Genomic DNA, 14,425 nt, shown 5'->3' on the forward strand with positions numbered 1-14,425 from the left:
TCCTAACCTGAAAAGGGTTAAAAAAAAAAAAAAAGAAGAAGAAAACCTAAGTATTTATCTCTTTGGCCTATATCATAATATATCATCTCTGCCTTTTAATGGGTGTGACCTGGGTGCCTGGTGACATGTGGATGGACTGAAATTCTCAGAAATGTGATAAGTAAAAGACTGTAAGATGTGTCTGTCCCATGGTCTCCACCATCTTTCTGTTCTTAAACTTTCTGATTCACTTGAAATAGTTTCTAAGGATTTTCTGGTTTTTTTTTCCTCTGCAAACTTAACTGGCATGACTGCACTACTGAAAGTTCAGCACACATTCTTACAATGGTTCTTTTCTAGGAGCTTTTCGGTGCGGTCCAGGTGACTCCTCTAAGCTCTGGCTATGCCCTTGGAAGCTCCAACTGGATCATCCAGTCCCATTATGAGAAAGTGTCTTATGTCTCTGGATCCTCCTTGCTTACCACGCACCCACAGGTAATTCTAAATTCTCTTGTAACAACTCAGATTTTCAGTTGAAAGTGAAGTCGCTTAGTCATGTCTGACTCTTGGCGACCCTATGAACTGTAGCCCACCATGCTCCTCCATCCACAGGATTTGCAGGCAGGAATACTGGAGTGGGTTGCCTTTTCCTTCTCAACCCAGAGATCAAACATGGGTCTCCCGCATTGCAGGCAGACTGTCTGAGCCACCAGGGAATCCCTGAATTTTCAGTAACTCACCCTACATTCAGAATGTTTCCAGAGTGGCGTCAGCTCTTTGTCATTTTTTATTTATTGATTCGTTTCTACAGTAGGTCCTTCTTGGTTATCTATTTTAAGTGGAACAGTGTGTACAAGTCAGTCCCAAACTCCCAATCTGTGACTTCACCCAGCCCTCCCGGCCACAACCATAAATTCATTCTGTAAATCTCTGAGTCTGCTTCCATTTTGTAAGTAAGTTCATTTGTATCTGCTTAGATTCTACATGTAAAGCAGTATCATACGGTATTTGTCTTTCTCTGTCTCAGTGAGTTCACTTAGAATGATGATCTCTAAGTCTGTCCATGTTGCTGCCGATGGCATTGTTTCATCTTTTTAATGGCCGAGTAGTATTCCACTGTATGTATTTACCACACCTTCTTTGTCCATTCTTCTGTCAGTGGACTTGTAGGTTGCTTTCACGTCTTGGCTATCGTGAATAGTGGTGCAGTTAACACTGTGGTCCGTGTATCCTTTCGAGCCATGTTTTTCTCTGGATAAAAGCCCCAGGAATGGGATTGTTGGATCATGTGGTAACTCTTTTTTTTTTTTTTAAAGAAACCTCCATACTGTTCTCCATAGTGGCTGTACCAATTTACATTTCCACCAGCGATGTCGGAGGATTCCCTTTTCTCTACTTCTTCTCTAGCATGTATTGTTTGTAGACTTTTTTGATAATAGCCATTCTGACAAGTTTGAGGTGATCTCTCACTATAGTTTAGATTGTGTTTCTCTAATGATTAGTGAGGTTGCACATCTTTTCATGTGCCTGTTGGCTGTCTTTATATCTTTGGAGAAATGTCTGTTTAGGTCTTCCGTTCATTTTCTGATTGGGTTGTTTGGGGATATAAAACTGCATGAGCTTTTTTCTCGTTCTGTGGGTTGTCTTTTTTTTTTTTTTTTCTTTCCCCTTGTGATTTCCTTTGCAGTGCAAAAGTTTTTGAGTTTAATTAGTTCCCATTTGTGTATTTTTGTTTTTATTTCCATTATTCTGGGAGACAGATCAAAAAAAGATATTGCTGAAGTTTATGTCAAGGAGTGTTCTGCCTATGTTTTCAGAGTGTTTATCCAGTCTTACATTTAGGTGTTTAATCCATTTTGAGTTTATTTTTGAGTATCGTATTAAAGATTGTTCTGTCTTCATTTTTTTTTTTAACATGTAGCTGTCCAGTTTTCCCAGCACCATTTATTGAAGAGACTCTTCTCTCCATTGTATAGTCTTGCCTCTTTTGTTGTAGATTAATTGACCACAGGTGCATGAATTTAACTCTGGCCTTTCTGTCCCCCTGCTCCATCGATCTATAATTCTGTTTTTGTGCCAGTACTGCACTGTCTTGATGACTATACCTGTGTAATACAGTCTGAAATTCAGGAAGCCTGATTCCTTTTGCTTTTCTTTCTCAAGATTGCTTTGGCTATTCAGGGTCTTTTGTGTCTCCACACAACTTTTAAGATTTTTTGATCTAATTCTATGAAAAATAGCATTCATAATTTGGTAAGGATTTCATTGAATCTGTATATTGCCTTGAGTAGTATAGTCATTTCAACAATATTGATTCTTCCAATCCAAGAACATGGTATATGTGTCCATGTGTTGGTGTCATCTTCAGTTTCTTTCATCAGCATCTTATACTTCTTGGAATACAGGCCTTTGTCTTGTTTATTCCTAGGTATTTTACTCTTTTTCAATGCAATGGTAAATGGGATTGTTTCTTTAATTTCTCTTTCTGATCTTTCATTGTTAGTGTAGAGAAATGCAGCAGATTTCTGTACATTAATTTTGTATACTGCAACTTTACCAAAGCATCAGCCTTTTAAATCTTTCTGATTTTAGTTTCTACAAACATTCTTTTTTGTTGTGTAAAAACACTTAACATGAGGTATGTGCTCAGTCACTCAGTCGTGTCCAACTCTTTGCAGCCCCATGGACTGTGGCCCACCAGGCTCCTCTGTCCATGGGATTTTTCAGGCAAGCATACTGGAGTGGGTTGCCATTTCCTACTCTAGAACATAAGCTATACCCTTATAATAAAAGTGTAACTGTACGGTACATGGGTGTTGACTATAAGTGCAGCATTGTATAGCTGATCTCTAGAGCTTTTTCATCTTGCTTACCTGAAATTTTATGTCCTACTCTTTATCAAAGTTAGATTATTTGTGTCTGAACATTTAGGATCATAGTTACTCTATAAGATCATTCTGCCTTTAGGTCACCTCTGGGATTTAGAGATTTCCCAACACTTTCAATAACCAGAACCTGATGTATGTAACAGAGATGGTCGCTCATTTACTCAGCAAATACTAATTTTTCAATATTTACTAAGGGCCTGCCATGTCAAGCACTCATCTAGGTGTTAGAGATTCAGTGGTGACCCACAGACAAAGTCTCCTCTCAGGGGTCAGTATTCATATGATGAGAGAGAATGGCATGATGAAAATAAATGAGCAAAATGCTTCCAGGTGGTGACACAGGTACTGAAAACAGAGTTCTGTAGAGAGTGATGGTGACTAGTTTAACTTGGATGGTCAGAGAAAGCTTCGAGGGAAACATCTCATTGGAACTGAGACCTGGAGAAATGTGGCATGTAAAGCTGTGTGGGCGAAGTGTGACAGACATATGGCAGATGAAGAGCTCCTAACACCAGAACAGGCTGGGCATGTCTGCAGAGCAGAGCACACCCTTGTGATTGCACTGCATGAAGTGTGATCGTAACATGTCCAAGATGCCAAGCCATGTAGGACTTCATGAGAAATTTGAATTTTATTTGAATGTATAGACTGAAGCTTTTGGAAAGTTTTAAGTTAGTCGTTCATTAACAGTCATATTGACAAGAAGTTCAGTGTATAAGTATTGTTATAAGTGTTACTCCATTTTTTAGATATTTATAAAGAATTTATTATTCATTTTATATATCTTTTCATGTTTATAAAAGGTCAGCTCAGTTTGGTCGCTCAGTCATGTCTGACTCTTTGCAACCCCATAGACTGCAGCATACCAGGCCTCCCTGTCCATCACCAACTCCCGGAGCCTACTCAAACTCATCTCCATTGAGTCGGTGATGCCATCCAGCCATCTCATCCTCTGTCATCCCCTTCTCCTCCCACCTTCATTCTTTCCCAGCATCAGGGTCTTTTCAGATGAGTCAGTTCTTCACATCAGGTGGCCAAAGTATTGAAGTTTCAGCTTCAACATCAGTCCTTCCAGTGAATATTCAGGACTGATTTCCTTTAGGATGGACTGGTTGGATCTCCTTGCAGTCCAAGGGACTCTCAAGAGCCTCCTCCAACACCACAGTTCAAAAACATCAATTCTTCAGTGCTCACCTTTCTTTATGGTCCAACTCTCTCATCCATACATAACTACTGGAAAAACCATAGCTTTGACTAGATGTACCTTTGTCATCAAAGTAATGTCTCTGCTTTTTAATATGCTGTCTAGGTTGGTCATAGCTTTTCTTCCAAGGAGCAAGTGTCTTTTAATTTCATGGCTGCAGTCTCCATCTGCAGTGATTTTGGAACCCCCAAAAATAAAGTCTGTCACTGTTTCCATTGTTTCCCATCTGTTTGCCATGAAGTGATGGGACCAGATGCCATGACCTTAGTTTTCTGAATGTTGAGTTTTAAGCCAATGTTTTCACTCTCCTCTTTGACTTTCATCAAGAGGCTCTTTAATTCTTCTTCACTTTCTGCCATAAGGGTGGTGTCATCTGCATATCTGAAGTTATTGATATTTCTCCCGGCAATCTTGATTCCAGCTTGTGCTTCCTCCAGCCCAGTGTTTCTCATTATGTACTCTGCATGTAAGTTAAATAAGCAGGGTGACAATATACAGCCTTGATGCAGTCCTTTCCCTATTTGGAACCAGTCCATTGTTCCATGTCCAGTTCTAACTGTTGCCTCCTAACCTGCATACAGATTTCTCAGGAGGCAAGTCAGGTGGTCTGGTATTTCTATCTCTTTCAGAATTTTCCACAGTTTATTATGATCCACACAGTCAAAGGCTTTGGCATAGTCAATAAAGCAGAAGTAAATGTTTTTCTGGAACTCTCTAGCTTTTTCAGTGATCCATCAGATGTTGGCAATTTGATCTCTGGTTCCTCTGCTTTTTCTAAATCCAGCTTGAACATCTGGAAGTTCACAGTTCACTTACTGTTGAAGTCTGGCTTGGACCATTTTGAGCATTACTTTGCTAGCGTGTGAGATGAGTGCAATTGTGCGGTAGTTTGAGTCTTCTTTGGCATTGCCTTTCTTTGGGATTGGAATGAAAACTGACTTTTTCCAGTCCTGTGGCCACTGCTGAGTTTTCCAAATTTGCTGGCATATTGAGTGCAGCACTTTCACAGCATCATCTTTCAGGATTTGAAATAGCTCAACTGGAATTCCATCACCTCCACTAGCTTTGTTCGTAGTGATGCTTTCTAAGGCCCAGTTGACTTCACATTCCAGGATGTCTGGCTCTAGGTGAGTGAGCACACCATCGTGATTATCTGGGTATAAAAGGTGGCGCTTCTGTAAAGAACCCACCTGCCAGTGCAGGAGACGTAAGAGACATGGTTTGATCCTTGGCTCCAGAAGATCCCCTGGAGGAGGGCATGGCAGTCCACTCCAGTATTCTTGCCTGGAAAATGCCATGGACAGGGAGCCTGGCAGAGTACAGTCCATGGGGTCACAAAGAGTAGGACTCAACTGAAGCAGCTTGACACAGCACACATATATCTTTCCATGTTTATAAAGGAGGGCGATGGAGATTAGATAGTCAATGGATGATGGAAATCCATATCCCATTTTAATATGAGAAAAAGAGTGTTGTAAGTCTAGAACAATAGAATGCTCTGAGCTGCCACTCTGTTTTCATACCTTTTTTATAAGCAACTTTTGTTTCAAGGTCTAGAGGGGACAAGTTGCTATTTTTTCCTGTAGCTAGCAGAATTCTGGGCCTTTCCCGCTTGCTGAAATCAAAACCCCATCAATGTCATCTTAATCTGCTTCACTGAATCAAAATTTTGTATTGGCAGCTTCTATCATTCCTGATATATTCTCTCATAAAAGACAGAAAGATTACTTGGCTGCCAGTTCTTCCGATTTGTCCTGCTTAGATCAAAGCCTTTACAGTACTATCGATGTAATTTCCAGTAAATTATTCTTACAAGATCCATAAATTTAAAGGGAAAAATAAGGTCTTGAAAGTAATGAGTAACATACCTAAGTAATTAATTTTAATTTCTAGCTGGCAACCACTATGGTATGTAAAAAAGAAAGTAAATTAGATTTTCTTTTGCCCAGATGATTGGATTCTGTATTGAATTTAGCAGGGATAAGAAAAGATTTGAAAAAGCTCAGTAGTCTACTTCAGATGTCAACAAACTATGGTCCTTGAACCAAATTTGATCTCCCACCTGTATTTGTTAATAATGTTTTGTTGACATATAGCCACACCCATTGTTTTATGGGTTGTTGGCAGCTGCTTACACCCTGTCACAGCAGTTATAAAGTTAGACTTTATATTAATAGTAAAGGGCCAATTCAGCTTTAGTAATGGAAGCCCATGAGCTAGGAAGAATGTGGCAGACTGTTACACTGATCTAATAAGCAAATGGAAATGAGACTTTGGATTAAGCCTGAAATAGTAGGGATGGAAAGGTAAGTTAAAATATTGGCGGATCTTAAATTCAACAAATTTCTTGAATGCCGACTATCTTCGGGGAAGGAAAAATGTAAGGCAGAGATTTCATACCTGGATGACTCAGAGAATGGTGATAATGACACGAATCCAGTTGACAAGGAGGAGTTGGCCGGGGGCGGGGGTGGTCATTAGTTGCAGAAGAGGTTAGTGGGTATGATGAATGGGAATTAGAACATGAGACAAATGGAAATGCAGAGCTGGAACTTAGACGTGAAGGCAAGCCTGGAGACAAACTGGAGAGCCATCAGATTTTTTTAAATATAAGTGCTGAGGACTGAAGACTGATCTGTGGGAAACTTAAATTTTGATAAGTACATTGTCATTTATATCTAAGTATATCATAATTTCCTTCTTAATGTTCCTGATTTAAATAACCAGAGTTTATTTTATAGTATACTTTTGTTTGTTTCAAGCCTATCCAGTATGGTTAGACTTAAACAAGACTTTTGTCATATCATGGTTAGGTTTCAGGAGTCTATTCTAATTTTTTTGTGCGTTACAATAAGAATTTACAGATTCATTGAAATTTGTTCAGGCTTACTTTGAAACACAATCCTTTTTTTGTAAATGTTTACATATGTTGTGTAAAGCTAGTGGAGGTGATAGAAGAATTCCAGTTGAGCTATTCCAAATCCTGAAAGATGATGCTGTGAAAGTGCTGCACTCAATATGCCAGCAAATTTGGAAAACTCAGCAGTGGCCACAGGACTGGAAATGGTCAGTTTTCATTCCAATCCCAAAGAAAGGCAATGCCAAAGAATGCTCAAACTACCGCACAATTGCACTCATCTCACACGCGCTAGTAAAGTAACGCTCAAAATTCTCCAAGACAGGCTTCAGCAATATGTGAACCGTCAACTTCCTGATGTTCAAGCTGGTTTTAGAAAAGGCAGAGGTACCAGAGATCAAATTGCCAACATCCACTGGATGATGGAAAAAGCAAGAGAGTTCCAGAAAAACATCTATTTCTGCTTTCTTGACTATGCCAAAGCCTTTGACTGTGTGGATCACAATAAACTGTGGAAAATTCTGAAAGAGATAGAAATACCAGACCACCTGACCTGCCTCTTGAGAAACCTATATGCAGGTCAGGAAGCAACAGTTAGAACTGGACATGGAACAACAGACTGGTTCCAAATAGGAAAAGGAGTACGTCAAGGCTGTATATTGTGACCCTGGTTATTTAACTTATATGCAGAGTACATCATGAGAAACGCTGGGCTGGAAGAAGCACAAGCTGGAATCAAGATTGGCGGGAGAAATATCAATAACCTCAGATATGCAGATGACACCACCCTTATGGCAGAAAGTGAAGAACTAAAGAGCCTCTTGATGAAAGTGAAAAAGGAGAGTGAAAAAGTTGGCCTAAAGCTCAACATTCAGAAAACGAAGATCATGGCATCTGGTCCCATCACTTCATGGGAAATAGATGGGGAAACAGTGGAAACAGTGTCAGACTTTATTTTTCTGGGCTCCAAAATCACTGCAGATGGTGATTGCAGCCATGAAATTAAAAGATGCTTACTGCTTGGAAGCAAAGTTTGCTTGGAAGGAAAGTTATGACCAACCTAGATAGCATATTCAAAAACAGAGACATTACTTTGCCAACAAAGGTCCGTCTAGTCAAGGCTATGGTTTTTCCTGTGGTCATATATGGATATGAGAGTTGGACTGTGAAGAACGCTGAGCGCCGAAGAATTTTGAAGCGCTTTTGAACTGTGGTGTTGGAGAAGATTCTTGAGAGTCCCTTGGACTGCAAGGAGATCAGCCCTGGGATTTCTTTGGAAGGAATGATGCTAAAGCTGAAACTCCAGGACTTTGGCCACCTCATGCGAAGAGTTGACTCATTGGAAAAGACTCTGATGCTGGGAGGGATTGGGGACAGGAGGAGAAAGGGATGACAGAGGATGATATGGCTGGATGGCTTCACTGACTCGATGGACGTGAGTCTGAGTGAACTCCGGGAGTTGGTGATAGAGGCCTGGCGTGCTGCGATTCATGGGGTCGCAAAGAGTCGGACACGACTGAGCGACTGATCTGATCTGATATATGTTGGAAAAGACTGTATTCACTGCTGAATGAAAATTTTTTCCATATATATTTATCCCTTTGAGTCTGTTGTGTTTTTAATTCATGCTATTTCAGCTACCAGTATCTGAAAAAGATGCGTTATTTGTTGATTTATCTGTTTATATTTTAAGCCGATTATCAGGGGTATGTGTTCATGTTATCATTATGTCTTGTTGATCAATTGCTCTTTCTGTCAGAATGTTTCCTTTTTTTCTCTATCAAGACTACGTTAAAAGCCAGGAGTCTTTTTCCTTTCTACACTTGCTGCTAGTGTGTTTTTCATCCTCCCCCCGCCCCCACTCTTTCTATGTCCTTTTCTAGTGAATCCCTTGCAGACAACATAGATGCGGGGAGCCGGTGAGGCATTCCACTCGTGACAAAGGTCATGAGGAAGGAGGCTCGGCATACGCAAAGGCGGGATCGAGCCTCAGGAGTCCCCCGGATATTCTCGAGCATTTTCCCCCAAAAAACCAGAGTCTGCCTACTTTATTGCTTTGTGCTCTCACCTCTGACTTTACTGGGGGCTGTCCCCTACCACCATCTCTCTCTCTCTCTGTGTCAAAGAGTTAACTTACAGCTCCAATTAATAAAGTTCCTGGGCAATTAGGAGTGTTTAAATCCAAACCCCTCTGATGGCTCTCTAACTCGCCTGACAAGTTTACCCGGACTCCTGCAGCTATGCATACGATTGTTTACAGTCTCCCAGCCTCGAGAGGCATGGGAAGCTTAAGATATTCAAATAGCTTAGAGCCTCTCAGAGAGTTAAAAACTGTCAGAATAAACTAGTAAAGGATTTCATTGATGAGTCAATGCTTGTTGCCAAGTTTTCACATCCCCTGAATTGTATCCTTGAATATGTATCAATTAATAGTGGGTATGTAGAAAAAATAAGTAGTGGCCTTGGTGTTAGTAACTTTAGACCCTTAAGGTAATAAATTCTTTCTTTGTTGTAAACCCATTACACATCCGCCCTATAGGAATGCAATTTTATCTTTGGAAGATGGTGCCAAACCTTGAAATAATTACTCTTAGAGAAAGTAAGTCTTTGTTGATAAGTCCTTGTCAAGAGTCATAAAATGTTAGTAGGCCTTCTGGCCAGAAGATGATGTAAATCACCTAAACCATTTGTATACGATACATTTGCAGGAAAGGAACCTTGGTTTTTGATAAGAATCAAAGACTGCTGACTTTGCATCCCCTATTATCCTCTATGTGTAACTTAGGGTATAAAAGCCCCTGTTAAAAATAAAGCTATGGGCCTTGTTTACCAGCACTTGGTCTCCCCATGTCATTCTTCCTTTTAACTTCCAGCTGAGTCTCCATCTGGAGCGCGGAACCCACCACGCTTACTAACCATGCCTGGGCTTCTAAGACCCACTCGAGAAGGAGTCTAGGGTGAGACACCTTCCGCTATTCGAGAGGGCGCCTGCGGCCTACGTAAGTGGTGCAAACTTCTTGTCTTGAAGTTTTATTGGTCTCCCGCGTAAACCAAGCTACTCAGCTTCTTTTCTCCACTGAATTTTCCTACCGAGCTATCCTCATTCTATTGTTCTCTATATCTCTAATTAGCATATAAATAGTCGCCTAGGCCGTCTCTCCTTCGAATACCCTGGATCAGCTGGGGCTGGTCCCCAGCACATAATAAAGAATTTTTTTTTTCTTTTTTAATCTGCAGAGTCTCTTTGATTAGTGAAACCTATTTATGTTTCCTAAATCACAATTTGGGTCTTGTTTTTGCCATCTGCACATTTTTTTAGTTCATTCTTTTCCCTGTGTTTTCTTGCCTTTTTTTAGAAGACTAAATTTCTTTTTGCAAGTTTGAACATATTTGTCTATTTTTTCATTTTTAATTTTATAGTGAAGCATAGTTGAGTCATAGGAATCGTAGAAAAATATGGCTTACACCCAACATTCAAAAAGCTAAGATCATGGCATCTGGTCCCATCACTTCATGGCAAGTAGGTGGGGAAACAATGGAAACAGTGGCAAATTTTATTTTCCCAGGCTCCAAAATCATTGCAGACAGTGACTGCAGCCACGAAATTAAAAGACACTTGCTCCTTGGAAGAAAAACTATGACAGACCTTGACAGTGTATTAAAAAGCAGAGACATCATTTTGCCAACGAAAGTCCATATTGTCAAAGCTAGGTTTTTCCAGTAGTCATGTACTGGATGTGAGGGTTGAACCATAAAGAAGGCTGAGCACTGAAAAATTGATGCTTTCGAATTGTGGTGCTGGTGAAGACTCTTGAGTCCCTTGAACTGCAAGATCAAATCAGTCAATCCTAAAGGAAATCAGTCCTGAATATTATTGGAAGGACTTACACTGAAGCTCTAATACTTTGGCCACCTAATAGGAAGAACCAACTCGTTGGAAAAGACCCTGATTGAGAGCAGGAGGACAAGGAGACAACAGAGGATGAGATGGTTGGATGGAATCACTGACTTGATGGACATGAGTTTGAGAAAACTTCGGGAGATAGTGAAGGACGGGGAAGCCTGGTGTGCTGCAGTCATGGGTTTGCAAAGAATCAGACACGACTGAGCTACTGAACAACAGTAGTTTGTTCAGTGTTGTGTTAGTTTCAGGTGTGCAGCAGAGTGATTCCATTATACACGTATCTGTTCCTTTTCAAATTCTTTGCCCTTCTAGGTTGTTACATAATACTGAGCAGAGTTACCTGTGTTATACAGTAGGTCCCTGTTTGTTATCTATGTATGTCTTATTCTTCCAGTTTATTCCTTCTTCTGTTCTTCCTGTGATTATCTTTATCTCTGTCTCTCCCTCTAGAGCTAGTTTCCTCTTGTCCCTTTCATCTTCTTTCTCTTCTTTCCTCCCACATCTCCCCTACCCACCATTGTCAGTAGTATCTAGAAATTTAGTCTCAGGCTGTTTAAAACTCCAGAAGATAGTGAAGTAACGGGGAAGCCTGGTGTGGAGTCGCAGAGTTGGGCATGGCTTAGTGACTCAACATCAACAGGGTGGTGAACATATTTAGACAACAGTGAACTTTGTTCTTTTTTTATTTTCAACCTTATTTCCCATAAAGCTCACAATCCTCCTAGATTTACTTTTCCAGGAATAATGGAGGAATGTTCACCATGAGGGCCTTAAAATGGTAATCCTTAGGAGATTTTGAACTACTGAGAATATGTTTAAATTTTCCTCACATTTAAATGATAGCTTTTATCATTTGGAGAAGGAAATAGCAACCCACTCCAGTACTCTTGCCTGGAAAATCCCATGGACAGAGGAGTCTGGTAGGCTACAGTCCATGGGGTGGCAAAGAGTCGGACATGAATGAGCGACTTCACTTTCACTGTCACATGATAGCTTAAGTGAAAGTGAAAGTCACTCTGTTGTGTCCGACTTTGTGACCCCTGACTATTCAGTCAATGGAATTCTCCAGGCCAGAATACTGGAGTTGGTATCCTTTCCCTTCTCCAGGGGATCTGCCCAACCAGAGATCAAACCCAGGTCTCCTGCATTGCAGGCGGATTCTTTACCAGCTGAGCCACAAGGGAAGCCCAAGAATACTGGAGTGCGTAGTCTATCCCTTCTCCAGCGTATCTTCCCTACCCAGGAATTGAACCAGGGTCTCCTAACCACTGAGCTATCAGGGAAGCCCTAATAAATGATAGCTTAGGTAGATATAAAATTAAAGGGAAAAAAACTTTGAACCTATAACCCTATGAAACTATTTCTTCATTTTCCACTTGTACCCTTATTGCATTGAAGAATTGCAAAGCCCTTCAGATTTGTGTTCATCTGTGGGATCTGCTGGTAGAATTTTCCCTTTATCCTCAGTGCTCTTAAATTTCACTGTGATGTATTTTAAATGTTTATTTTCTCCTGTTTGTTTTCCTGTCTGTTTTTCCTGTAAGATCTTCCAATTTAACATAGAAAAATTCTTTAATCGTTTTTTAAATTATTTATTCCTTCTGGTTTTTTTTCCTTCTTGAAGAACTTCTAGTATATAGATATTGATGTCTGTGTTTTCCATATCTCTCTTCTTTTATATTTCTCATCTCTTAACAGCCTCCTGCTTCAACTTATGAGTTCATTCTTTAGCTATATCCATACTTCTCTTCAACCTGTGTATTGAATTCTTTATTTCAATGATTATATTTCCATATACAGTATCTCCAAATGTTGCTTTTTATGCTTTTTTAAATACTTATTTTTATTTATTTGGCTGCACTAGATCTTGTTGTAACACGTGGGATATTTAGTTCCCCAACCAGGGATCAAACCCAGGCCCCCTACATTGAGAGCCTGGAGTCTTAGCCGCTGGACCACGAGGGAAGCCCTATACTTATTTTTATTTTACTTACTCATTTTTACTTTATTTGTGCATGGCCTTTTTTTTAATGTAAATGCCGCTGTTCCATCCGGTTTGTGAATTCTCTGTGTGGGATGGGTTTTTAGCTTATTGTTTTTAGTAGGCATTGCATTCGTCAGTCGTCTGGTTTTATTTCCCAGTCAGCTGTTACCACTTACCTGCCTCTCAGGGAAACCCTCTTGTACCTCAGCTCCAGACACTGCTTTTTTCCCCGAATCTGTCTCTCTGACTTGTTACCACTTAGTAGCCTTGTAGGGTGAAGGGAGTAAGCAGGGGCTTGTGGGTGTGCCTGCGCCTCTGTGAACATTCACGCCGCTGTTCGGTGTTTTCTCCCTCACAGTATGTTGGAGCAGGCTGCCGTCTGCCGGGGTACTGCAGAGGAGAAGGGTCAAAGGGCTTTCCCGGCCCCTGCTCTTCCCTCAGTGCCCAAGCCTTTTTGGCTCTGGCTCCTCCTGGAGTGCTGCAGTCCATGGGATCACAGAGTTAGACGTGACTTACTGACTGAACAACGACATCATTTTGTCCCCATTCCAGGGCCCATGGTCTCTCTGGGAATTTATTCTAGTTTTTCATTTTCTCAAAATTTGTCATCTGCCTTTCTTTCTATGCTGTCCCTGAAATTCTACAAGACAGCCAACAGCTTGTGTTTATGCTCTGTCTTGTCAGGATTTTTCGTTTTGTTTTAAATTAATATTATTTTCTAAGTCGTTTACTTGTCTCCAACTATTTGTGACCCCATGGACCATAGCCCACCAGGCTCCTCTGTCCATGGCATTCTCCAGTCAAGAATACTGACATGGGTTGCCATTTTCTTCTCCAGATATATCTGTTAGAACAGTAATTTATGTTTATTATAGTAATTTTGTGTGTTACTGTGTTAGTTGCTCAGTCTTATCCCACTCTTTTCGGCCCCATGGACCCCATAGCCTGCCAGGCTCCTCTGTCCATGGGATTCTCCAGGTAAGAACACTGGAGTGGGTTGCCATTCCCTTCTCTTCCTGATCCAGGGATCAAATCCGGGTCTCCTGCATTGTAGGAAGATTCTTAACCATCTGAGCCACTTATTTTAGTAGTTTTCGAAAATATAAAATTCTCAGAGGGGAAAAAAATGTACTTATCTTAAGATTAAAGAATTTACAGCCTGCTTTTCTGCCCTTTCTGATTTAATGAACTTTTCTTAGATGATTAGGTCTACCACGTGATATTTGATAGCTACCTAATTCCATCATAAGGATATACAGTAAAGTACTTAACTGTTTTATCACTGTCAGACATTTAAATTATTTAAAGCTTTTTTTTTTTTTCCAACAACATCTTCTTCAAACAGATATGCCCAGAAAGAGGGCGTTGGACACAGTTTAAAAACTATAATACTATTAGCACAGAATAAACAGTAACCATTGGATGGGTCCCCTGAACACATTAGCAATAACTAGAGAGCACTTTTAGTTATTAGAGCCGCAGCCTTTTGGGCCTTGGAAACGAAATTAATGGATTTGCTTGTGCATTGTGAACCAATGTTGAACACTAATTTTTCTATTATGGTTTGAAAAGGCAACTTTATACCCATTATTTCAGTAGTTTCCTGGCT

At 40.4% G+C, this 14,425-nt stretch overlaps 1 protein-coding gene across 1 annotated transcript in view; it reads left to right on the forward strand.

Moving 5' to 3' along the window:
* The window catches only part of INTS9 (integrator complex subunit 9), a 128,470-nt gene that overhangs the window by 81,336 nt on the left and 32,709 nt on the right, over positions 1-14,425 (forward strand). The window contains exon 8 of the mRNA XM_061426808.1: positions 340-474. Within this exon, the coding sequence (XP_061282792.1) occupies positions 340-474 (135 nt within the window). The remainder of the gene's footprint in view (positions 1-339; positions 475-14,425) is intronic.

This window comes from Bos javanicus, chromosome 8 (assembly GCF_032452875.1).
Source record: "Bos javanicus breed banteng chromosome 8, ARS-OSU_banteng_1.0, whole genome shotgun sequence".
NCBI classification, from domain to species: Eukaryota; Metazoa; Chordata; class Mammalia; order Artiodactyla; family Bovidae; genus Bos; species Bos javanicus.